At 45.4% G+C, this 24150-nt stretch overlaps 1 protein-coding gene across 1 annotated transcript in view; it reads left to right on the top strand.

Moving 5' to 3' along the window:
• The first annotated feature begins 202 nt into the window (after positions 1 to 202).
• Positions 203 to 24150, top strand: part of LOC133340327 (uncharacterized) — a 74533-nt gene continuing 50585 nt past the window's right edge. The window contains exon 1 of the mRNA XM_061548467.1: positions 203 to 264. Within this exon, the coding sequence (XP_061404451.1) occupies positions 222 to 264 (43 nt within the window). The 5' untranslated portion in view covers positions 203 to 221. The remainder of the gene's footprint in view (positions 265 to 24150) is intronic.

The raw sequence follows: 24150 nt of genomic DNA, 5'->3' as shown, positions 1-24150 counted from the left end.
AGGTTTCGCAATATGCAAAAAAAAAATGTGCGCACAAGTCAAAACCAATTTACAGAATATTAGCAGAATGCTCGACTTCGTTTTTAACCCAAGAGTAGTCCAGAGATCACAGGCATGGCTCCGTGCGGCCTGTCCTTCGCAACTTAACGCTTCGTAGCTGGGAAATTGCAATCTTTGCTCCACTCATCGGACTGACACGTGTCTCGGAGTAATGGGATCAAATGGAGGCTGAAAAGCAGCGTTCAAAGCGTCGGATATCATCAGGTAATGTTACACTTTCGCTCCAGACACTGTGCAATATCATTCAAATGTTCTGTTTGAGAAATGACTACTCCATGAAAGAATGAGGTTACGGCAAGTGTGTGTGGTGTGTGTACATTGTAGTCGAAGTAATAGTAATTAAATAGCGATTGTAAAAGCATTTATAGAAACACATTGTGTGTTGCCACGTGTTGACGTATCTTTTGTAAATCTAAAATGTTTTAAACCGAATTCAATTAGCAATCGTTGAACGTATATAATATTCACTTGCTCGACGCCTGATCAGTAATTGTTTACCACCGCTGGAATGGTTAAGCGCTAAAAAAGCGTCCTCTGAATTGTACGAGTGCTTCTCGAATTCAAGTGTTGATGTTTGTTTCTCTTTTTGTGTCTCTCTCTCTCTCGTTGCGAGATGGTAGAGAGTGTGGAGAGAGTGAATGTGTCTCTCTCTCGTTGCGAGATGGTAGAGAGTGTGGAGAGAGTGAATGTGTGTCTCTCTCTCGTTGTGAGATGGTAGAGAGTCTGGAGAGAGTGAATGTGTGTCTCTCTCTCGTGAGATGGTAGAGAGTGTGGAGAGAGTGAATGTGTCTCTCTCTCTCGTTGTGAGATGGTAGAGAGTGTGGAGAGAGTGAATGTGTGTCTCTCTCTCTCGTTGTGAGATTGTAGAGAGTGTGTAGAGAGTGAATGTGTGTCTCTCTCTCTCGTTGTGAGATGGTAGAGAGTGTGGAGAGAGTGAATGTGTGTCTCTCTCTCGTTGTGAGATGGTAGAGAGTGTGCAGAGAGTGAATGTCTCTCTCTCTCGTTGTGAGATGGTAGAGAGTGTGGAGAGAGTGAATGTGTGTCTCTCTCTCGTTGTGAGATGGTAGAGAGTGTGGAGAGAGTGAATGTGTGTCTCTCTCTCTCGTTGTGAGATGGTAGAGAGTGTGGAGAGAGTGAATGTGTGTCTCTCTCTCGTTGTGAGATGGTAGAGAGTGTGGAGAGAGTGAATGTGTGTCTCTCTCTCTCGTTGTGAGATGGTAGAGAATGTGTAGAGAGTGAATGTGTGTCTCTCTCTCTCTCTCGTTGTGAGATGGTAGAGAGTGTGTAGAGAGTGAATGTGTGTCTCTCTCTCTCGTTGTGAGATGGTAGAGAGTGTGGAGAGAGTGAATGTGTCTCTCTCTCTCGTTGTGAGATGGTAGAGAGTGTGGAGAGAGTGAATGTGTGTCTCTCTCTCTCGTTGTGAGATGGTAGAGAGTGTGGAGAGAGTGAATGTCTCTCTCTCTCTCTCGTTGTGAGATGGTAGAGAGTGTGGAGAGAGTGAATGTGTGTCTCTCTCTCGTTGTGAGATGGTAGAGAGTGTGGAGAGAGTGAATGTGTGTCTCTCTCTCGTTGTGAGATGGTAGAGAGTGTGGAGAGAGTGAATGTGTGTCTCTCTCGTTGTGAGATGGTAGAGAGTGTGGAGAGAGTGAATGTGTGTCTCTCTCTCTCGTTGTGAGATGGTAGAGAGTGTGGAGAGAGTGAATGTCTCTCTCTCTCTCGTTGTGAGATGGTAGAGAGTGTGGAGAGAGTGAATGTGTGTCTCTCTCTCGTTGTGAGATGGTAGAGAGTGTGGAGAGAGTGAAAGTTGTTTTTCTCTCTCGTTGTGAGATGGTAGAGAGTGTGGAGAGAGTGAATGTGTCTCTCTCGTTGTGAGATGGTAGAGAGTGTGGAGAGAGTGAATGTGTGTCTCTCTCTCGTTGTGAGATGGTAGAGAGTGTGGAGAGAGTGAATGTGTGTCTCTCGTTGTGAGATGGTAGAGAGTGTGGAGAGAGTGAATGTGTCTCTCTCGTTGTGAGATGGTAGAGAGTGTGGAGAGAGTGAATGTGTGTCTCTCTCTCGTTGTGAGATGATAGAGAGTGTGGAGAGAGTGAATGTGTCTCTCTCTCTCGTTGTGAGATGGTAGAGAGTGTGTAGAGAGTGAATGTGTGTCTCTCTCTCTCTCGTTGTGAGATGGTAGAGAGTGTGGAGAGAGTGAATGTGTCTCTCTCGTTGTGAGATGGTAGAGAGTGTGGAGAGAGTGAATGTGTGTCTCTCTCTCGTTGTGAGATGGTAGAGAGTGTGGAGAGAGTGAATGTGTGTCTCTCGTTGTGAGATGGTAGAGAGTGTGGAGAGAGTGAATGTGTCTCTCTCGTTGTGAGATGGTAGAGAGTGTGGAGAGAGTGAATGTGTCTCTCTCTCTCGTTGTGAGATGGTAGAGAGTGTGGAGAGAGTGAATGTGTCTTTCTCTCTCGTTGTGAGATGGTAGAGAGTGTGGAGAGAGTGAATGTGTCTCTCTCTCTCGTTGTGAGATGGTAGAGAGTGTGGAGAGAGTGAATGTGTGTCTCTCTCTCGTTGTGAGATGGTAGAGAGTGTGGAGAGAGTGAATGTGTGTCTCTCGTTGTGAGATGGTAGAGAGTGTGGAGAGAGTGAATGTCTCTCTCTCTCTCGTTGTGAGATGGTAGAGAGTGTGTAGAGAGTGAATGTGTGTCTCTCTCGTTGTGAGATGGTAGAGAGTGTGGAGAGAGTGAATGTGTGTCTCTCTCTCTCTCGTTGTGAGATGGTAGAGAGTGTGGAGAGAGTGAATGTGTGTCTCTCTCTCTCTCCTTGTGAGATGGTAGAGAGTGTGGAGAGAGTGAATGTCTCTCTCTCGTTGTGAGATGGTAGAGAGTGTGGAGAGAGTGAATGTGTGTCTCTCTCTCTCATTGTGAGATGGTAGAGAGTGTGGAGAGAGTGAATGTGTCTCTCTCTCTCTCGTTGCGAGATGGTAGAGAGTGTGGAGAGAGTGAATGTGTGTCTCTCTCTCGTTGTGAGATGGTAGAGAGTGTGTAGAGAGTGAATGTCTTTCTCTCTCGTTGTGAGATGGTAGAGAGTGTGGAGAGAGTGAATGTCTCTCTCTCTCTCTCGTTGTGAGATGGTAGAGAGTGTGGAGAGAGTGAATGTGTGTCTCTCTCTCTCTCGTTGTGAGATGGTAGAGAGTGTGGAGAGAGTGAATGTGTGTCTCTCTCTCTCGTTGTGAGATGGTAGAGAGTGTGGAGAGAGTGAATGTGTGTCTCTCTCTCGTGAGATGGTAGAGAGTGTGGAGAGAGTGAATGTGTGTCTCTCTCTCTCGTTGTGAGATGGTAGAGAATGTGTAGAGAGTGAATGTGTGTCTCTCTCTCGTTGTGAGATGGTAGAGAGTCTGTAGAGAGTGAATGTGTCTCTCTATCTCGTTGCGAGATGGTAGAGAGTCTGGAGAGAGTGAATGTGTCTCTCTGTCTCGTTGTGAGATGGTAGAGAGTGTGGAGAGAGTGAATGTGTGTCTCTCTCTCGTTGTGAGATGGTAGAGAGTGTGGAGAGAGTGAATGTGTGTCTCTCTCGTTGTGAGATGGTAGAGAGTGTGGAGAGAGTGAATGTGTGTCTCTCTCTCTCGTTGTGAGATGGTAGAGAATGTGTAGAGAGTGAATGTGTGTGTCTCTCTCTCTCGTTGTGAGATGGTAGAGAGTGTGGAGAGAGTGAATGTGTGTCTCTCTCTTTCGTTGTGAGATGGTAGAGAGTGTGGAGAGAGTGAATGTCTCTCTCTCGTTGCGAGATGGTAGAGAGTGTGGAGAGAGTGAATGTGTGTCTCTCTCTCTCGTTGTGAGATGGTAGAGAGTCTAGAGAGAGTGAATGTGTCTTTCTCTCGTTGTGAGATGGTAGAGAGTCTGGAGAGAGTGAATGTGTAATTCAAGGCACAGCCGTCTTCGTACCATTCTCGCTATAAATACAAACTCGGCGTGTCTATGAGGAGGAGGGGGGGGGGGGCGCGGGGCCCCCAGCCCGGCACCGAAACACACCCAAGGCCCGGCCCCCCCTCCCCCACGCCCCCCCCTGGGAAGCGCTACTTCCTCCTTTCACCATCTGTCTTACGCAGCATCTGGGTGCCCATGACGTGCATGGCAAACGCAGAGGGGTGGAGGCAAGGGGGGGGGGGGGCTGGGGATGGAACGAGGGAAAGGCAGTGGGTGACAGCCGCGGAGAGAGGAAGCGGGAGAGAGATCGAGGAGGTGAAGGTGCAGGAGATGGGGGGAGGGGGGTAGAGGAAAGGAGATAGTGGTGGGTTGGGTGAAGGAGAGAGGATGGGAAGAGAGCGGGAGGGCAGTGGAGGGCTCAGGAAAGGGGAGATGGAGAAAAGAGGGGGGCGGCGTACAGAACGAGAGAGTGAGAGAGAGAATGAGCGACAGAACGAGTGAGAGAGAGAGAGAGCAAGCGAGGGTTACATAAAGCCCAGTTAAAAAAAATAAATTACGTAATGATAAACGAAACAAAGTGCCGAATACACCGAGCATATTCTTGTTTCCACTGATCGTAAAACAAGGAGAAGGGAGAGAGGTTGCAGAGAGAATCGGAGGTCAGCAGAGAGATAGAGAGAGAGAGTGAAAGAGGGTGTATGAGGTGGTAAGAAATGTGAGTCGTGGTAATAAACGAATACGTTGGAGGACAGAGGGCTGAGATGGAGGGAGACCTAGAAGGTGACGGAGAAAATAAGAGAGCATTCGTGAAGTCTTCTTCTTGGTTCTTTCGGTAAAGTCACGTAGAAGGGAAGTAATAAAATAATAAAAATAAAACATAATAAAATAATTCTCACGACGTTTCGGCCACAACGCAAGCAGCCGTCCTCAGGTGAAGACCAGGTCTGTTGGTCTTCCTCAGACCAGGTCTGTCGGTCTTCACCTGAGGATGGCTGCTTGCGTTGTGGCCGAAACGTCGCGAGAATTATTATTTTTTATTTGTATTATTTTATTATGTTTTATTTGTATTATTTTATTACTTCCCTTCTACGTGACTTTACCGAAAGAACCAAGAAGATGAATCCCTGCAGTCACGAAAGCTTTAAATCATTCGTGAAGTGATACAGGTTTTATAAAGATGTGAGAAGAACGAGAGGAGAGGTGGGTAAACTGAGACGGAGAGATAGTGACTGCATGGTGGAGGGTTAAAAGGAAATTGCAGTGAGAGAGAGAAATTGGGAGACGGAGTTTAGGTTGGGAGATGGGGAGGGGAAGGCGGAGAGAGATGGAGGAGGTGGAGGGAGAAAGTGGGGAGAATGAGATGTGGTGGTGGCGTTTGGCGGTGAGAGGGGACATTTAATGAGATAGCAACAGCATGCAACTTGGAGGCTGACATTTACAGAGAACTAGTACATTTTGACGGCAATTAGTGCCATAATTATTCGTCTAGAACCCACTAAATGTCCTGTATTGTATGAATAATACATTAATAATCATTAGATAAGTCAGTATGTAAGACATGTGTTGATTATTATAGAAATCTTTTTTTTGTAGAATTTTAAAGTAATTTATACATACACAAACAGACAATATAGGCCGCCCCATGGAGCCCTGCACAGTACACTGTTTGGGCAAGTCTTGTTTATGAGTACACATGTCAGACGTACGTATGTTGAACTTCTTTCGCACCGTACGTAACCAATCGTGCTAATTAGAGGTGCAGCCAAGGCAGCACAAGAGGATAAACATTTGGCCAGAATCACGCTGGCAAGGTCCACCTGCCATTTGCTACTGGACAGGTTCACTTCGATTCCCAGCCAATATTGCTATCCCTTTAACTGATGCCCAATCCCCAACTGCCATCCCATACAAAGACAAATATCGTCCACATCGCCTTAATAGACTGTTGGGGCAAGGCTGGCACACGGCACACGAGAGGGTGGGTGGCTAGCACCACGCCTTTGTCGCCCCAGTTACAATGTTTACACACCGCACCAGGTACTCATTTGAGGCTGAGTCGACCTTTGGGTGGCCCAGGACTGGTTCAGATAATCGTCACCGATGTTGGCAGGAATCGAACTCGGGGCGCCGGGTTCGTAGTGCAGCATGCTAACCACGACACTACCGCTCCCCTTCCCATATACACACACACACATACACCTATACACAGAAATAGCATGCTTAATTATGAAAAGTCACAAATGCCCAAGTATAATTATTAATGTTCGATATTTTAAAAATTTATAAAAAGTAAAACTGTATAATTCTTATATATATCTAAAACACATACAAATGGTACAATTATGTTTGCACTGGTTTAATTCACCATGCTATGAACGTGGCGACCTGAGTTCATCCAGTCGCCCATGGTTCTCACCAGAGGTGAGTGGTAACTAAACCAGCCCTCTTTCCTCCACGTCCCCCATTACTTCATCAAGCCACATTGACCCGCATGGTGAAGCATGGTCAAACAGCCCTCGTGAATGACACAGGGGTTGTGGGAGGCCTTCATCGAGTGCTGTTTCACAGCGCTGTCAACAATTACATTCCGCACATTCCCATGCCGCTTCTAAAACTCATGTCTGTAAAACTTCGCATTCTTTTTAATATTCATGTTTTAGTCACAGATGTTTCCTGGGTAAACAAGCGTAATAAAAAATAGCAAGAACAGATGTTGAGGATGTCACACTTCTGTAAGAGGAATAGTGGGCAGGAAATATCCTCTGATAAATGTTTCATGAAATTCTGAAAAAGCAACATTGAGCTGAAAAGATCTCACATTCTTATTTAATCCCAGATTGGCTGAGCATACCCAGATGACTCGCATAGAAACCCCATGCGATAACAAATATGTACACATGGTTAGTGTCCATTTCTTTTATGGCATTCAACAGACAAATTATGAATCCTAAAGCACAGTAAACCAGCTACAAACAAAATATTTCCAGGAATCTTGAATAAAATTTGAAAGAAAATTTTAGATCCCACGTTCGTATCATTTTATTTACCCGCAGTGTTCATATAATGCTACATACGAGGCTTTTGTGAACACAATTGAAAATATAGGCACTTGACCTGCACCTGCTGTTAAGGTGATGGTAATTACATTCCCAGTGGTTCAGAGGAATTTCCACAAAAAACTTCCTGATCAGTGTTAGAATATTTAATTCCCCCGATGCAACACGAAAGCTCTTCGCCGCACACACGCACAGACACGCTGCGGACAGACACAGGCCTATCGCCCTCAGTGGCCAACTCGAGGAAAATGAAATTGGATTAATTTACAGGTTCCTGCAATGAGCCCTCATTGCAAAACGGAGGGGAAACTGCCTTGGGAATTTTTGGGCAGGGTGGATTCTTATAGGGAAGAGGGGGTTATTGGGCACGGGTTACTGCGTAGTGAGACATTCAGCAAGGAGGATACAGGGATATGGCGTGAAGGCTGCCCTCTATTTCCATTCTCCAATTGTGTCAATGGCGCAATTGCCTTGATTCCGCTGGCGGTATCTTCGTAATCACGGACCCAACCCACCATTGCTGGCAGGAAAGAAAAAAAACAATACCACGCACGGGGCCAGCCTGTCATACACACCATCAGTTTGTGTCATTCCTCTGTTTGGAAAATTGCCGGCGAAAATGCTTTTTTGGAGTGAGTGCTTTGGGAAGAAAAAAAAAGCGGGATTTTTTTTGCCCCCCAAAGTGTCTTTATCTAGATAAAACCACCATGTGCCGCTTCACAACAGCGGGATTACAAAGAGCGGTAAAATTCAATACAACGTGACAGGGTTCGTATTTATCAAAATCTCGGGTGGAGAAATTTCAATTACCTGGAACTTTATTTTAGCAATATATACAACCGAGTCATAAAAAACCGAGACATTTATTGAAAACATTGATTTTTGAAGTCTACATCCATTGTTTACCACTATATATATAAAAAACGTACACGTACGCGCAAAGTATCGTGCCGTTTTCGATGAAGTCTTCCTTAAATTCCCAAAATTATGCTCACCCGCAAACACTTTTACACATTTATAAGCTCACAGTCGTAATGCATCATTGATTTATTACCGAACATTATAACTCAATGCGCCATCATTCAGTGGAAAAAATGTATCTCAGCGCAAAGTTGACCAAAACGGGGCCAACGACATTGCGGAGGGATCGCTGCAATTGTGTGTCCACCCAAGAAGACCGCACACCAACGAGCGCATGACCAAGCAAAGCTCACGAATCGTACGTGAGGATGGCGACGTGGGTATGTGTGTGTGTATTGCGCACCGCATGGCGCGTGCAGTGAGGCTGTCACGGCGAGGTCACGTGCCCCACTTGGGCGTGAGCGTTGCACCGGCTGCACGGCTCTACGTTATGGATTGCACGTTTCTTGGCAATTACCCTCGAACACTTTTCTATAAAACAGTGGTTCTCGACCTTTGCTACAGCCTTTCACCGCCTTTGGTTCTCAATCGTAACAAACACACGTGCAATCTTAATACGCACGCAGGGTTTGATGAAACAAAGTAGTTGTACGTACTCTACGTGCTTAATTCGTCTTAAGCCTCACCTTACCATATTAATAATAAGTATGCGGCCCTTGCCCCACCACCTTCTCCAACCATTATATAAACGGAGTGGTAGCTCCTGCAATCTCTCATTTACTTGATACAGCTGTCGTGGCTGTGACGGTACCACCTGAAGACGGAAGCTTGTGTTGCCTCCGAAACGTTGTGATTTTTATTTTATTTTACTTTTTAATGTTTTTACCTACCTGGTGACTTTACCGAAAAAACCTAAGAATATGAATCATTGCAGTCACGAAAGCTTCAAATCCAGAATTTAATTTGTGTTTTTGATTATTTACCTTCTAAAAACATCTGGGATGTCTCGCAAACCCCAGAAAGGGCATCTCGCACCCCGGGGTGCGTGCACCCCAGGTTAAGAAGAACCACTGCAGTAAAATAAGGTGAACTGGAAATACAGAACGCACTCGGTATGATGTACAAGGCGGCAACTGTTGAAATGTGACGAGTTGTTTTGTTAACTGTGCTTATACACCACTGCCAATCGCAACATCACCAAATTATTTGTGTTTTATATATATATGTGTGTGATGTGCGTTCGTGCCTGATCTCGTAAGTACACACATGGAATTGCATATATAGATACGCTTGAGCATGCCGGCAATGCACAGCCCATTTAAGACAAATGTGGTCGTTAATTTTTGTCAATCGATACCAATTTGAAACACAATGCCACTGCTTGAATAGATTCTTACATTAAAAATACCCTCAGTATACATATATCCTGCACGATACGTGTGCGCGCATGTGTGCGCGTGTGGGGAGCGGTGGTGTAGTGGTTAGCACGCTGCGCTACAAACCCCTCGACCCGAGTTCGATTCCCGCTTACGGCAAACACCCCGTGACGATTACCTGAACCGGTCATGAGCCTCCCCTAGGTCGACTCAGCCTCAAATGAGCACCTCGTGAGGTGTGTCAACATCGCCACTGGGGAGACAAAGGCGGCCGGGCGTGGTGCTGGCCACACCCACCCCCTCGTGTGTCGTGCCGGCCTTCATAGGTGCTCGCTAACAGCACTTGCCCCAACAGTCTGTCGAAGCGGTATGGGGGGGGGGGGCAATCTTTGTCTCGTCTTGTGTGCGAACGGCATGCGTTCTGCAGGGCGTTGACACGTGGACACGTGGACACGTGGACACGTTGACACGTGGACACGTTGACACGTGGACACGTGGACACGTGGACACGTTGACACGTGAACGTAGGTGAACCGCCACCCTTGTGCTCGCGTGAACACGCGGCGTTCAGCATTGTTCGAGCTCGGGTCAGACGGGTCAGGAGCCAAAGCAAACCCGCCCGTTCGGTGGAAATGGAACGGATGACGGCAATTTGGAGCCAGCATTCGAGTCTCCGTGCGCAATCTGATATTGTGTAGTCACGGTATGCAATCTGGTAAATTGCAGTTTTATACATGCGGAATTTGCGATTTGCGGTCAATGTGATATACGGTACACGGCGGACAATATTCGCGCGTATCCAGCAACAATTTATCACGAGAGACTACTCTACATATCGTCGCCATCATAGAGTATTATACTCGCCAACATGATTTATCCATTTTCCAAGTAGTGTTTTCCAGCAGTTTGGCCAAAATGCCCCTAATGCCTCTATGCGTAATGTATTTAGAACGCGTACAAAGATATCCCGTATAGCCTTTAGAATATTGTTTTGTTTTGGGGGCAAGTGCTGTTCCCGAGTAGCACCTATGAAGGCCGGCACTGTGGCACACGAAGGGGTGGGTGGACAATAACACCACGCCCGACCGCCTTTGTCTCCCCAGTCACGATGCTTATTCGAGGCTGAGTTAACCCAAGGGGGGGGGGGGGCACGACCGCTTCAGACAATCGTCACCGGTGTTAGCGGCCGCGACCGGGACTTGAACTCGGGTCGCCGGGTTCCTCTGGCTCCATGCTCACCGTTACCCTCCCGCTCTCCACCACCAAAGACAAAGGTCTCCCGTATAGCCTGTAACAGACTGTTTGGGCAAGTGCTGTTGGCGAGCACCACACGAGGCGGTGTGGGTGGACAGCACCACGCCCGGCCGCCTTTGTCTCCCGAGTGGCGATGTTCACTACACACCGCACCAGGAACTCATTTAAGGCTGAATCGCACCAGGTACTCGTTTAAGGCTGAGTCGACCTAGGAGAGGCCCAGAAACGCTTTAGATAATCGTCATTGGTGTAGGTGGCCGTGAGCGGGCATCGAACTCGGGTTGCGGGTTCGCAGCGCAGCGCGCTGACCGCTACACTACCGCTCCCCACACACACACAGACACACACACACGCGCGCGCGCACGCGTACTAACTCCGTACTAACTCGGCCATAACGAAGCGATGAGGTCACGGGCTAAACAAATTGACAGTTTAAGGGCTTTGTCGAGATGGTCGCGCCGTGCCCTCATCGCCATCGCACCAAATAAGCCGACTACATTTGGGTTAAACAAAGGGAGGGGGGTAAATGGGGGGGGGGGGGGTGGGGTTCCTGGGGCCACGGTGGATCGAGTGCTGGTGCTGGTGCCACGTGTCACGCCACCGTCCGAGGATTTGTGCCCGCAGTGTCGGCGCTTTCCCGAGCCGAGTGCCGAGTTCAAAGACGAGTCCACCTACGCCCAGATGCGTGTCTGTCCGTCTCTCTCTGTCTGTCTGTGTGTGGGTACGGGTACACTTTTTACCTCCATCTGGATCAATGAGGTTAATGCACAGTGCGCTGACTGCCAAGACACACACACACACACACAAAAACCACCCACTTTGACAATGTTTGAACATTGTATATGTTACGTAACTACATGCGGGAGTGGTTTGGTGAGTGGCCGCCAACATTGTCTATGCCGCTGCTCGCAACTGAACACCACAGCACCACACCAGGTGCTCAGCTGAGATGATGAAGTCAACCTCAGGAAGTCGCAGGCCAATGTTCGATACAAATCGGGTGGGCTGCGATCTCGCCAAAGACAAACGTTGTTTCGCCATAGCCAATGCACTGCATTGGCATGCTGCTGTCAGCGAGCACCGATCTAACACAAAGATCCCCTGTATAATTCTAGATTTGAAGCTTTCGTGACTGCAATGATTAATATTCTTAGGTTTTTTCGGTAAAGTCACGTAGGTAAAAAATAAAAATGAATAAAAGTAAGATAAGAATAAAATACTTTTATTAATTTTTATGTTTTACCTACGTGACTTTACCGAAGAAACCTAAGTATATGAATCCCCTGTATAGCCTTAACAGACTGTTGGGGCAAGTGCTGTTAGCGAGCACCAATAATAACCGGCACGGCGCACGAGGGGGTGGTCCAGCAACCACGCCAGGCCGCCTTTGTCTCCCCAGTGACGACGATCACACACAGCTACTCATTTGAGGCCGAGTCGACTTAGTGGAGGCCCAGGACCAGTTCACATTTTCGTCGCTGGCGTTGGTGGCCCGTGAGCGGGGAATGGAACTCGGGTCGCCGCGTTCGTGAAGCGTAACGTCGCGCTCATCGCAGTCGCACAAACGCAAGTCGTGCGTTCGTGCCTCTCCGACGCCTTCTCGATACCCCCCACCCACACACACAACCCTCTTGCTTAATTGTCTGCGGCCGTGAGCGCGAAGCCAAACAAGCGCATCGGCAGTGCGTGACGGGCGTGGCGTCTTCCTCTTCACGATTGTCATCATTAGTATGATCACAGTCGCCGTTGTTATTACGTCCGCACGTAAAGTCGCAGCTGCGCCCCGCAAAGCAATTATCACCCCGGCGTTTACAGCCATTAACAACTCACGCACCCCTCGCTTAATCCGTGTACCGGCGAGCGCAATTGCCTTCTCGCCCGTGACGGCCAATAATTAGCTGACGGGGAGAAAGAACGAGCGAACGCACAAACAAACAAACACAGAAAATCTAACAGCCTCGGCGTGACTCTCAACAGCGAAGGCGAGAGGTGCGGATTAAAAATAAACCTTGGCGGTGCATTACATAAATACTGACAGAAAGATGTTTACCGTCGCCGTCGTTAATTACACACGCCGCCTTATAGCTGGGGGGGGGGGGGACACACATCTAAATTAGCTCAACATTTGGAGGACGGTCCTTCTTCGCGTGGAATATTGTGACAGATGACTATGTCACACCTTCTCGGTTCTCTCAAACTTTTTCTCCAAGCGAAGGCTAAAAATGTGTCAACGTGACAGCTTCGCCAAAAATGAACATTTGGCAAACGCTGCAAACGAATGCCTGTTTTGAATTCGCAGGCGGCTATTGGGCGTTTAGGAGGCAACGCATTTCGCTCGCTAATTATTTTGCACGGAGAGATGCGTGGCTCGGTGAGACGCTGAGAGGCAGAAGGAGGGTCGAGGTGGATTAGAACACGCGCAGAGGTTAAAGACATCGTATTGACCGCTCGGGAAAGGCGAATTACGAGAAGAATGGTTGCTGGCGATTGAGACTAAGCAACAAAGTGGGGAGTTAAGGGAGACAACGCGTCTGAGATGACATGCACTGTGGAGCAGGATAATGAAATTGGCTCATGTGCAGGTACTCGGTAGATCGGTACATCGGAGGACTGTAGGAGATGGTGACAACTTGGTGAGGGCTATAATCCAGCAGTGGACATATTACGGCTGATGATGATGATGAGTATTTGTCCACGTGGCAGTGATACTGGAATGCCAAGAGTAAATTGACGTATGTAAGGGTAAAACATGTATTCAAACTTCCCCTGATGGTGAGAATTATATTGGCGCAAGCCAGCGATTGTGCCCGCCATTATCAACCTCATAGCTGAGGATGATGATTTGTATGAAGATCAAACCAACCGGTTGGAATATCTAACATGCAAGTAGAGCGCATTTCGTGAGCCACCTTACTGACAAAATGGCTTTAAAGCAGGTGCTTTTATATACAAACAACAATAATTTCGATTTGAAGCTTTCGTGACTGCAGGGATTCATCTTCTTGGTTCTTTCGGTAAAGTTACGTAGAAGGTAAATAATAAAATAATAAAAATAAAACATAATATAATACAATTGTATTTTATTATGTTTTATTATTATTATTTGATTATGTCCCTTCTACGTGACTTTACCGAAAGAACCAAGAAGATAAACAACAACAATGTTAAATTACAGAAACCCCATTAAAAACTCCCCTATTAAATTCAAATCTCACTGTGACATCCTATTTGAAAAGATGAAGTCTGACCAGGTGTTGTGTTCTATGACAACTCACATACAATAACTGGCATGCGACTGCCAGTTATTGTTCGGTAACTCATGCTTCCAGGGGAGTGAATTAAAGTTAACTGCTGTTAGTGTACCGTAACATACATTGGCATATTATTTCATTTAAATGTTCTTTCACCAATGGGACCTGTGCAGATCACGCAACAGAAAACAGCAACATATCTGAAGAAGAGAGCTGTTGATGCCGTGCTGTACAGAGTTGTTCTTGTCCGCGTGCTCAATATCTGTTGTACGTTCAATGAACACGAGCTCACAATGCGTATTGATATAACGCCCAAAGTGAGTAGACATGCTTGTATCAGCGTTGAATCGCTTGACCGTGCCTGCGATGATGAGCAATGCACTGACAACGTTCAACAGCGCACAGCTAATATATAAATATAAATATTATAAATATTCCTGCACACCAACCTCAACCACTTCATCGACACGTACTGTTGACTACATTTATGTCGTATCGTATATCTTGTGTTTACGACACGGTGGTATATTTTTGACACGTCTATGTCGTGCTGTGAAGCGGTCAAAAAGAAAGGACAGCACACCGATGGATTCATGAATCTATCGTTGCGGAGCTCACAGTGTCACCCTGTCACGCGCGTGGGATATCTGCGGGCCACGCTTTGGCTTCTTCCCGAATGACAAATGCTCATTCTAGATTTGAAGCTTTCGTGACTGCAAGGATTCATATTCTTGGGTTTTTTCGGTAAAGTCACGTAGGTAATATTCATAATCAACGTTTTTGGGTTTAGATCGCGTTATTTATAAATGTGTCGTAACCCTCCACCACCCGACACGGCCAATCAGTAAAAAAGTGTCACGTTGACAAAAGACAAATTAGTTCACTGCTTTAGCCCACCGGTGTGTTGAAGCGCGAAACCACAACATTTACAATTTGAGTACGACGTTTCGCTGGTAATTGCATCCAGCATCATCGGGCAATTCGCCAGAATGGTGAGGCTCTGCTGTGTCTCCCGCTCTTATATAGAGCAGCAGGTAGGTAAAAAATAAAAATAAAAATTAATAACAGTAAAATAAATAAAATAAAAATCACGACGTTTCGGAGGCAACACAAGCTTCCGTCTTCAGGTGGAACCGTCACAGCACGATTGCTGTATCAAGTAAATGAGAAATTCCAAGAAATCCAACCCCGTATATATACTGGTTGAAGGGGGAGGAGCCAGTACAGGCCCCCTTTTTATTATTATGGTAAAGTTGGTGCGGCTGAAACTACGATTAGTCTACATAACAAAGGACTGAGCCTTTGTTATGTAGACTGGATTAGAGGAGGGGGGGGGGGTGCCAGAGTTGTTAAAGTGCAACTGCTGCTAATGGGACCGAGCCACGTAGTCACCTACGTGACTTTACCGAAAAAAACCCAAGAAGACAAATGCTCAGTCACGGAATTGGCCCAAAACACAGTCTGTCCGCAGGACCCTCACCGATCAAAAGTCTTCGCACCCGGTGACGCGTTCCTTTGACACACGGGAACTCAGTGGCGTTTGTGACACGTAAAAACAAGAATAAGTATAACCAGTAAAAACAAAGTTTTTCACTATAAATCCTTTATATGCGTGGCGGCTAGAGTCCTCTCGTCCTCTGGCTTGAGATGGCTGCCACCTATGGGTCAGATGATTGCATTGTACCATTAAGCAATTGGTAATTAAATATAATATTTTTGTCCTAAAAAGTGTAAAATTTAGGAATTTTTTTTCACGAACATTAATTGTCACGCACAACGAGTCTGTGTGGAAAATGTCAGGTCGATTGGATCACGGAAAGTGGGTTAAAAAACGACCGAAAGATTTGCACGGTCCTAAGCAAGCAAGCACGCAATCGAACTTAATATAAAGGATTAAAAAAAAAGTATTCACGTGAAACGTCTGCGTCAAATATATCCCCCATCTACATCAGGGGGGTGGAAATACATCGCCGTCGCATACGTTAACCTTATGCTGATTAATGCCACCGGGGAGAAAACATCAATCCTACATTTTCCCACTAAGTGCACATTTTAAGACGAGGTTTTCTTTTGCTCGCGCACTGTACGCACTTACGCACACGCCCACACGCACGCAGAGTCATTTCATTCTCGGCAGTCTCGAGTTACCGTTCTTTTATTCAAAAGACATTTTTAATGTAACTCTTATCACAGCAATGACAATATCGGCCTTAGAAGCCAGACGTTAAGGCTTTTGTATGGGCCATGTTGAATGTCTGCAGTTAAAAGGACAGATTCGGGGGGGGCGGGGGGGGGGCGGGGGGGGGCGGGTAGACACCGCTCAAAAGGTAAACCTATCAGCGCGGAGAAACCGTGCAATGAGTTCAATAAGTCAACGGGGATCCAGAGTATCGCTACGCCCCTATCTGTCGGCGCTGCAATGTTATCTTGCGGGGAACGACACGGCAACAGTTTAAACGTGAGCAGCAACTCCACTCCTCTAATAAGTTCGCTCAATCCTACGGCGGGCGCACATTTGAAAGAGAGAGGGGGGGGGGGGGGGGGAGATGCACAAGAACATCGTTTGGTTAACTGGGACACGGAACGAGATTTGTTTTTTTAAATCCTTTTTTAAATCCTTTATATTAAGTTCGCTTGCGTGCTTGCGTGCATGCTTGCTTACGACCGTGCAAATCTTTCGGTCGTTTTTTAATCCACTTCCCGTGATCCAATCGAGCTGACATTTTGCACACAGACTCGTTGTGCGTGACAATTAATGTTCGTGAAATTTTTTTTCCAAAATTTTACACTGTTTAGGGAAAACAAATTAAATATTTAATTACCAATTGCTTAATACTGGCAGACAATCATCTGACTCATAGGTGGCAGCCATCTCAAGCCAGAGGACGAGAGCCGCCACGCATATACAGGATTTAGAGTGAAAAACTTTGTTTTTACTGGTTATACTTATTTTAAATCCTTTATATTAAGTTCGCTTGCTTGCTTGCGTGCTTGCTTGCTTGCTTACGACCGTGCAAATCTTTCGGTCGTTTTTTAACCCACTTCCCGTGATCCAATCGAGCTGACATTTTGCACACAGACTCGTTGTGCGTGACAATTAATTTTCGTGAAAAAAATCCAACATTTTACACTGTTTAGGGAAAAATAATTAAAAACTTAATTACCAATTGCTTAATGGTGGCAGACAATCATCTGACCCATAGGTGGCAGCCATCTCAAGCCAGAGGACGAGAGGACTCTAGCCGTGAAAAACTTTGTTTTTACGGGTTAATTTTTTTTTCTGCTCCTGCTGACAAGCGGGCTCGTCTTACTTGCTTAACAGAGGCGCTCCGCGATTAGAGAGACACTATATATATATAAATTTCGATTTAAAGCTTTCGTGACTGCAAGGATTCATATTGTTGTTTCTTTCGGTAAAGTTACGTAGAAGGTAAATAATAAAATAATAAAATAAAACATTTTATTTTAGAAAAAATATATATAGTAAAATGTTTTATTTTATTATTTCCGTTCTACGTGACTTTACCGAAAGAACCAAGAATATCTTCTTGGTTCTTTCAGTAAAGTCACGTAGAATGGAAACAATAAAAATTTTAAAATAAAACATAATATAAATAATTCTCACGACGTTTCGGCCACAACGCAAGCAGCCGTGAAGACCAGGTCTGTCGGGGACACAGCGTCCGACAGACCTGGTCTTCACCTGATGACGGCTGCTTGCGTTGTGGCCGAAACGTCGTTAGAATTATTTTATTATGTTTTATTTTATTATTTTTATTGTTTCCATTCTACGTGACTTTACCGAAAGAACCAAGAAGATGAATCCCTGCAGTCACGAAAGCTTCAAATCGAAATTGAACCAAAAATACTATATATATTTTTTTTCTTCTTCATAAATGGAAATATATTTTTTTTAAGCTTTACACACCGGCGCACATTAGCGCTCGGCTGGAACGTGGTTTCACTTTGTATCGCAACTATATGGGGGGCTTTTGAAAATAATGTTTAAAATGTCACGTCTTCACGCTGTGTGTGTGAAACTCAAAGGTTTCCCTCATAGCTGTGAGCATACGACCGTTGCATTTGGATTTTCATGTAAAGCAACTGAATAATGAAAAAACGTGCGAGTGTTTGGTATTTAGACTATCCTTTTGGAACCAATTAACTTGAAAGGTTTTTAATAATTGTGCTCGAAGTTTATTCGTAAACGTGAATACATTTGTGCATGCTGTGTACGATGTGCTTGTCCGTCATCAGATGTGGTGGGACTTGCCATGCATGGCACGCTCGTGAAACTGTGTGTGTGTGGTGTGTGCGTGTGGTGTGTGGTTGGTGTGTTGTTGAAGTGTGGTTGGTGTGTGGTTGAAGTGTGATTGATGTGTGTGGTTCGTATGTGGTTCGCATATGGTAGCTGTGTTGTACTGTGTAATTTGCTGCTTTCAAAAAAAGTTTCACAAAACAAACTTCATTTCCAGAATTCTCCAGAGGCGGGTTATAGGTCACCTATTTGAGCATTTCCCAAAGGTGTCTCACTGGAGTATACCAGCGCTCCCAGAACAGTTGCTAATCTTCATACGACATTTGACTTCCAACGTCCAGGTGAAAGTCTATTGAGATTCATTCATTTGTTTTCGTCATCCACATTTCTCATTAATTTGAAAACGCTTAGGAGACACGCAATAAACCTGGACTTACAATGACCGTTGGTTATTGCCACTTAGTCACTGTGCATCTCAAAGAGCACAATCACTCTGACCATGCGCAACGTTTCAGAAGAGAACTGCGCATGTAATTTCTCAGCAAGCGACAATCTAAACATTTTAAGAACGGCATACTAATATAAGTCACGTGACATATTCTTGAGGTTTATTTTGAAGCGACGAAATTGTCTCACTTAAAACCGCGAGTGCTTTCGCGTTAAATGTATGATAGTATCGATTTAACGCTTTCGTGACTGCAGGGATTCATCTTCTTGGTTCTTTCGGTAAAGTCACGTAGAAGGGGAATAATAAAATAATAAAAATAAAACATAATAAAAATAATTCTCATGACGTTTTCGGCCACAACGCAAGCAGCCGTCCTCAGGTGAAGAACAGGTCTGTCGGAAAGACAGCGTCTGAATGAACACCACCAGGCTTGGCAGCGTATATTTAAGCTGGGTTTTGAGGGGGAAGAGCGCCTTGACAAAGGAATTTGCATATCAAGAAGAATTTAGCATATTTATGGGAAATGCAGATATGGGATTAGCCACTACTTGTGGAATGCGTAGGAGGTGGCCGGGGGGTTTCAAAGTCATATTATGCCCGTGCATTATGCAGGATTAGCAGCATCTAAGGGAGGGAGTAGGGTTAGCATTAATAAAGGGAAGGAAAGTTAATAGTGTTTTTTTTTTTATAATCCCAACAATAGCATTTTAAACACAGCTTGTCATTTCCAGTCAGGCACGTTGTACACCATTCGTATCGTTTTGGCTGCTTCTGTTCCAGTGTACGACCCTTTCGCAATCAGCACGTGTGCCACAGTCCACCTCTGAAACAATGAGCCGCAGCGTGAAAGACCGACCACAGCCGTACACACGCGCGCACGTGTAAATAAATATTGGTTTGTGTTGTGCACCAGCATATCAGACCACCCGCCTGCCTGTCTGTCTGGCTGCCGATCAACACAAACGCCGGGCCCTACCCTGTCTGACAGTCAACGTGCACGTACGCCACCCGGCTGTCTTGTCTGTTGGCACGTCCCATCATCCAGCGTGCCTGTAGAATCGCCAGCTTTTCCATCTGTCGGCCATCCTACCGGCCAGCTGTCTGCACGGCTGCCCGCAGTGTCGAGCGATGGAATGCGTTGTCTGTCGTGTAACTCGTAAGGAGCGGCTTTATCCAATGTTGCCTACGCTAAGATACACAAACGATGACGCGAACGTGTGCGCTATCTTAAGACCAAAATTCGCCGCCTGTGTTAATGTTCTTCAACGATTTCTCGCAGCTGTAGTCAATTTCCATTAGTTGTTATACGTTTTATACCAGTGTTGTTCATATTCTGTTATTCTTTCGGTAAAGTCACGAAGATAAATAAATAAATAATAAAAACACAAAACACTGATGTAGACTGTAGTCTGGTTCTTAATCTGAGTGAGTGTACTGGCAGTCTATAATGTAGACTGTAGCCTGGTTCTTAATCGGAGTGAGTGTACTGGCAGTCTATAATGCAGACTGTAGCCTGGTTCTTAAGTTTGGTGAGTGTACTGGCAGTCTATAATGTAGACTGTCGCAATGGTTTTAAGCTGGGTGAGTGTACTGGCAGTCTATAATGTAGACTGTAGCCTGGTTATTAAGCTGGGTGAGTGTACTGACAGGCTACACTGTAGACTATAGTAATGGTTATTATTAAACTGAGTCTACATTAGTGGTTTTTGTTTTTATTATGTTTATTTTATTTACTTTCTTTTTATTATTAATTTTTCTATCTACATGACTTTACCGAAATAACCAAAGAATATGAATTCCTGCAGTCACGATAGTTTAAGTAAAAAATTTACCAGTGTAGTTATTTTTTACTTGTAAATGCTGATATATAATATAATTTTTACATATTTCTTTCATTAAGGCCTCGCTTTGGGAGAGCTTGGATGATGGCGTTAATTTCCACGGAGCTAAATGTCATCCCCATTGACAAAGGCCACCCATAATGGCTATTTGAGATTAATTTGTGTTTTCCAAAAATCTGACTCAAAATGGTGCGGCCGATGGTTTAAACCCAGTCCTAAAATCCAGCGCTCACGTTTTTTCTCTCTCCATATTATTCTATTCCCAACGCCGATATTTTCTACTCGAAGCCAGCCTCGTAGCGATCCCGAAAAAGAAAACGAAATTAGTGACAAATTAAGCCTTGCATACGGTAAGTATATAGAACTTGAAAGTGCATCAAGGCCTTAATTACAATATATATTTGGGGGGACACATCCCCACAATATTCAAATATGCTCAAAATGTCCCTCCCCAATATATTGCTATAAAATAGATTTTTGTTTATATGATTGTGGTTATGGTTGTACTATATTAATCCATAATCTCTGCATTGCATACAACAGAGCAATGTAATACAATACACTATTAGACATTATTGTAAAAAATAAATAAAAGTCCATCCCATGTGTTAGTGATTTTTTTATATTTTAGGCAGGAAATTCGTTTTCAAATTTAGATTTTTTTTTCTGGAGGGGGGGATCCCAGACCCCCTGGAAGATGTGGTCCCCCCAATGTTGACTCCTTGGCTACGGCCTTGGAGTGCATCACTTCTTCTAGCTGGCCTATCTTGCCTGCTAAAGCCTGTCTGAAGACCCCAAGCTCCACCTCTGTCTGCCCGCTGACCCACCAATACAAACAAACGCCTTGCTGCTCACTGCATCCTTCCGTAGCCTCGCGAGCGCGGCACCCACACATCTGTCGCACTATATGGGGGGGTGCGTGGGTGAATCTGTGTGATTTGACCGGAGCATTTTTAGCAAGCAAAGCGGGGCACAACCGCAAGACGCCCAAGTCAATCCGGATACATCTCCGGGGGAAACGGAACGCAGGAGCCTGGGAGGAAAGGAAAGTAATAATATAAATGATAAAAATCATAAAATATATATATTTTTTCACCCTGCCATGGAACCACCAACAGGGTCAGGTTCCAACTATCCAAGCTGAAGTTGGCAGAGCAGAGGTCGCAAACGGGTTTTGATTCCTTACCCGTACCCGGCCGCACCAGGGTCGCAAACGGGTATCCGTACCCGGCCGTACCCGTACCTATGGGATGAAGCCATGTTGCAGGCGCGGGTGGGTTGATTCTAGGAACTTGAATTGTGAGAAGAGACAAGACGTTGGGAAATGAGTGACAAACGGTTATTCACCAGTGACTCACGGTCTACCCGTACCCGGCCACACCAGGGTCGCAAACGGGTACCCGTACCCTTCCGGGTATCGGGTAGGGTACGGGTATCGGGTACCCGGTTGTGACCTCTGCGGTAGAGCCATGCGTCCAAAACATTGCGCTTTTGTTTTACAGCTTTCTACAATTTATTCAGTTGCAGGAGACATGAAAACAAGTATACCATATTTCAAAATGTGTTATTGAATGAAAAATGAATAAATAACGGTTTCAAGAGCTGCCCAAACTTATTTTGATTTTGAGCCTTTCTTTTTTCTTTGAGCTGTCAAGTGAGAATTGAGTTAGTGATTTTTTTGTTGTTGAATGGGGTTAAGTCACCCCGGGTGGTCGTGATCGCGGCAGTGAGAGTGTCCTCAGAGGTTGATCTCTTGGCCCATCCAGAATATTGATGGTGTGAAAGTCCCTATCGATAGTTTGATAGTCTCAGCAAGCAATATTTAGAACATTTTATTATTATTATTAAAGATTGCACTGAACGCACGTTGAACTTCTTTCACACCGTACGTAGCCAACCGCGCTAATCGGAGGTACGTGGAAGCTTCTACAGTATTTAAATGATTGTTGGAGATAATTTCCGTGGCGATTGTAATTTAATCATTATCGCTGGAGTAAGTTGTAATTTTCCCCGCATAAACATGAGAAAGGGAAACAATTTGGGGAAGCCTCCATCTTGAAATGGATAGATCATGGCTATTAAACACATTCCTGCGGAGGGAGCTGGTAGGAACGTTGGGTTGCTCGGTCAATGGCCAGGGTCAACGGCGGCGTGGTGTATTCCGCAAATATGCCCGACTGTGAGGGCGGGCATAAGCCGGTGTGAGTAGGTTAAACGTTGAGTTTTATAAGGGCACCACGGGGTGAGCAGCCCCTCCCCACCCAGCCCCACCCAGCCCCACCCCTCCCACCCCCACCCAGCCTCACCCTCCCCACCCAGCCCCTCCCCACCCTCTCCACCCAGCCCCTCCCCTCTCCACCCAGCCCCACCCCTCCCATTTTTGGATGCACGACGGACGGACACAATAATCCCCTGTGGGCTGGTGGAACCAGGAGGTTCCTACCAGTATGATTAAATCCCTATGTCGTTTGACAAGAGTACAAAGTAGTGAATTAATGGACAAACCTATTCGGTGTGTGATCTTTTAAAAGGGAGATGAAGTCAATTGTCCTGTATTGTCGAATTTTTCACATTCATTGCGGAGTCTGATGCACCGTTGCTGATGTGAGTTGTTTGTGTGCTGGAATCTTGCCTGACTGACCGAATACCTTCGTCATGAATACTACTCTCTTCATGAAAACAGACGGCAATAGGGCGTCTTACAATGTGTATTCAAATGTGAGTGAGTACATTGCACAACATTAATGACAGTACAGTACCACAACTTAAACTGGTATGCATTCAACAAATATGTGTCGCTGCTCAATTGTATTTCTTCTCCTGCAATATCCATCGCCAGTGTACCCTTGAAGTGGCCTTTTTCGCTTCTGCCCACCCCATTGCTGCATCTTTCAATTGAGAGAGCTTCCTCCCCGTACAATGTTTTGATGTCTGACATCCGTTCTAGATTTGAAGCTTTCGTGACTGCAAGGATTCATATTCTTAGGTTTGTTCGGTAAAGTCACGTAGGTAAAAAAATTTAATTAATAAAAGTAAAATAAAAATAAAATCACGACGTTTCGGAGGCAACACAAGCTTCTGTCTTCAGGTGGAACCGTCACAGCACGATAGCTGTATCAAGTAAGAGAAATTACAAGAAAACAGTTCTTGTATATATACTGGTTGAGGGTGGGAGGAGCCAAGGTAGGTCCTGAATATTATTTTTGTGAGGTTCGGTGCGGCTGAAGCACGCTGTTAGGACGGTTCCACCTGAAGACGGAAGCTTGTGTTGCCTCCGAAACGTCGTGATTTTTATTTTATTTTTAATTTTACTTTTATTAATTACATTTTTTACCTACGTGACTTTACCGAAAAAACCTAAGAATATAGTCTGACATCCGGTCAGATTGTTGCCTTCCCTCTTCGTCACGTGGTTTCGCGTGTCTCCCCCCCCACATCACCGCTACTCTTTGCAGCCAGCCCGCCTGGCCACGTTGTGAGAAATATTGCGGTTCACTTGCACGTGACCTCACTCCATTGCAATGGCTATGGATAAATGATGCGTGAAAGGCAATGAGTTTCAGTGTTTTGTCAATCCATTGCAAGAATGAAGGCCTTACCCATGCTATGTCTGCCATGGGGACTGTCTGGCGGTGGCGAGATGCTAACACCCACGCCTGGCAGGCAAGAGGTCGTGGTTAAAAAATAAATAATATAAATAAAATTATAAATCAGGACGTTTCGGAGGCAACACAAGGAATCCCAAGAGACTCAACCAGTATATATACAAGGTCGGGTCTCTTGGGATTTCTCTTTACTTGATACAGCAATTGTGCTGTGACGGTTCCACCTGAAGACGGG

Source organism: Lethenteron reissneri, chromosome 9 (assembly GCF_015708825.2).
Source record: "Lethenteron reissneri isolate LAM-NWPU_2019-01 chromosome 9, ASM1570882v1, whole genome shotgun sequence".
Taxonomy (NCBI): domain Eukaryota; kingdom Metazoa; phylum Chordata; class Hyperoartia; order Petromyzontiformes; family Petromyzontidae; genus Lethenteron; species Lethenteron reissneri.
The sequence above is the reverse complement of the archived record's forward strand: the minus strand, read 5'-3'. Positions and strand labels throughout refer to the sequence as shown.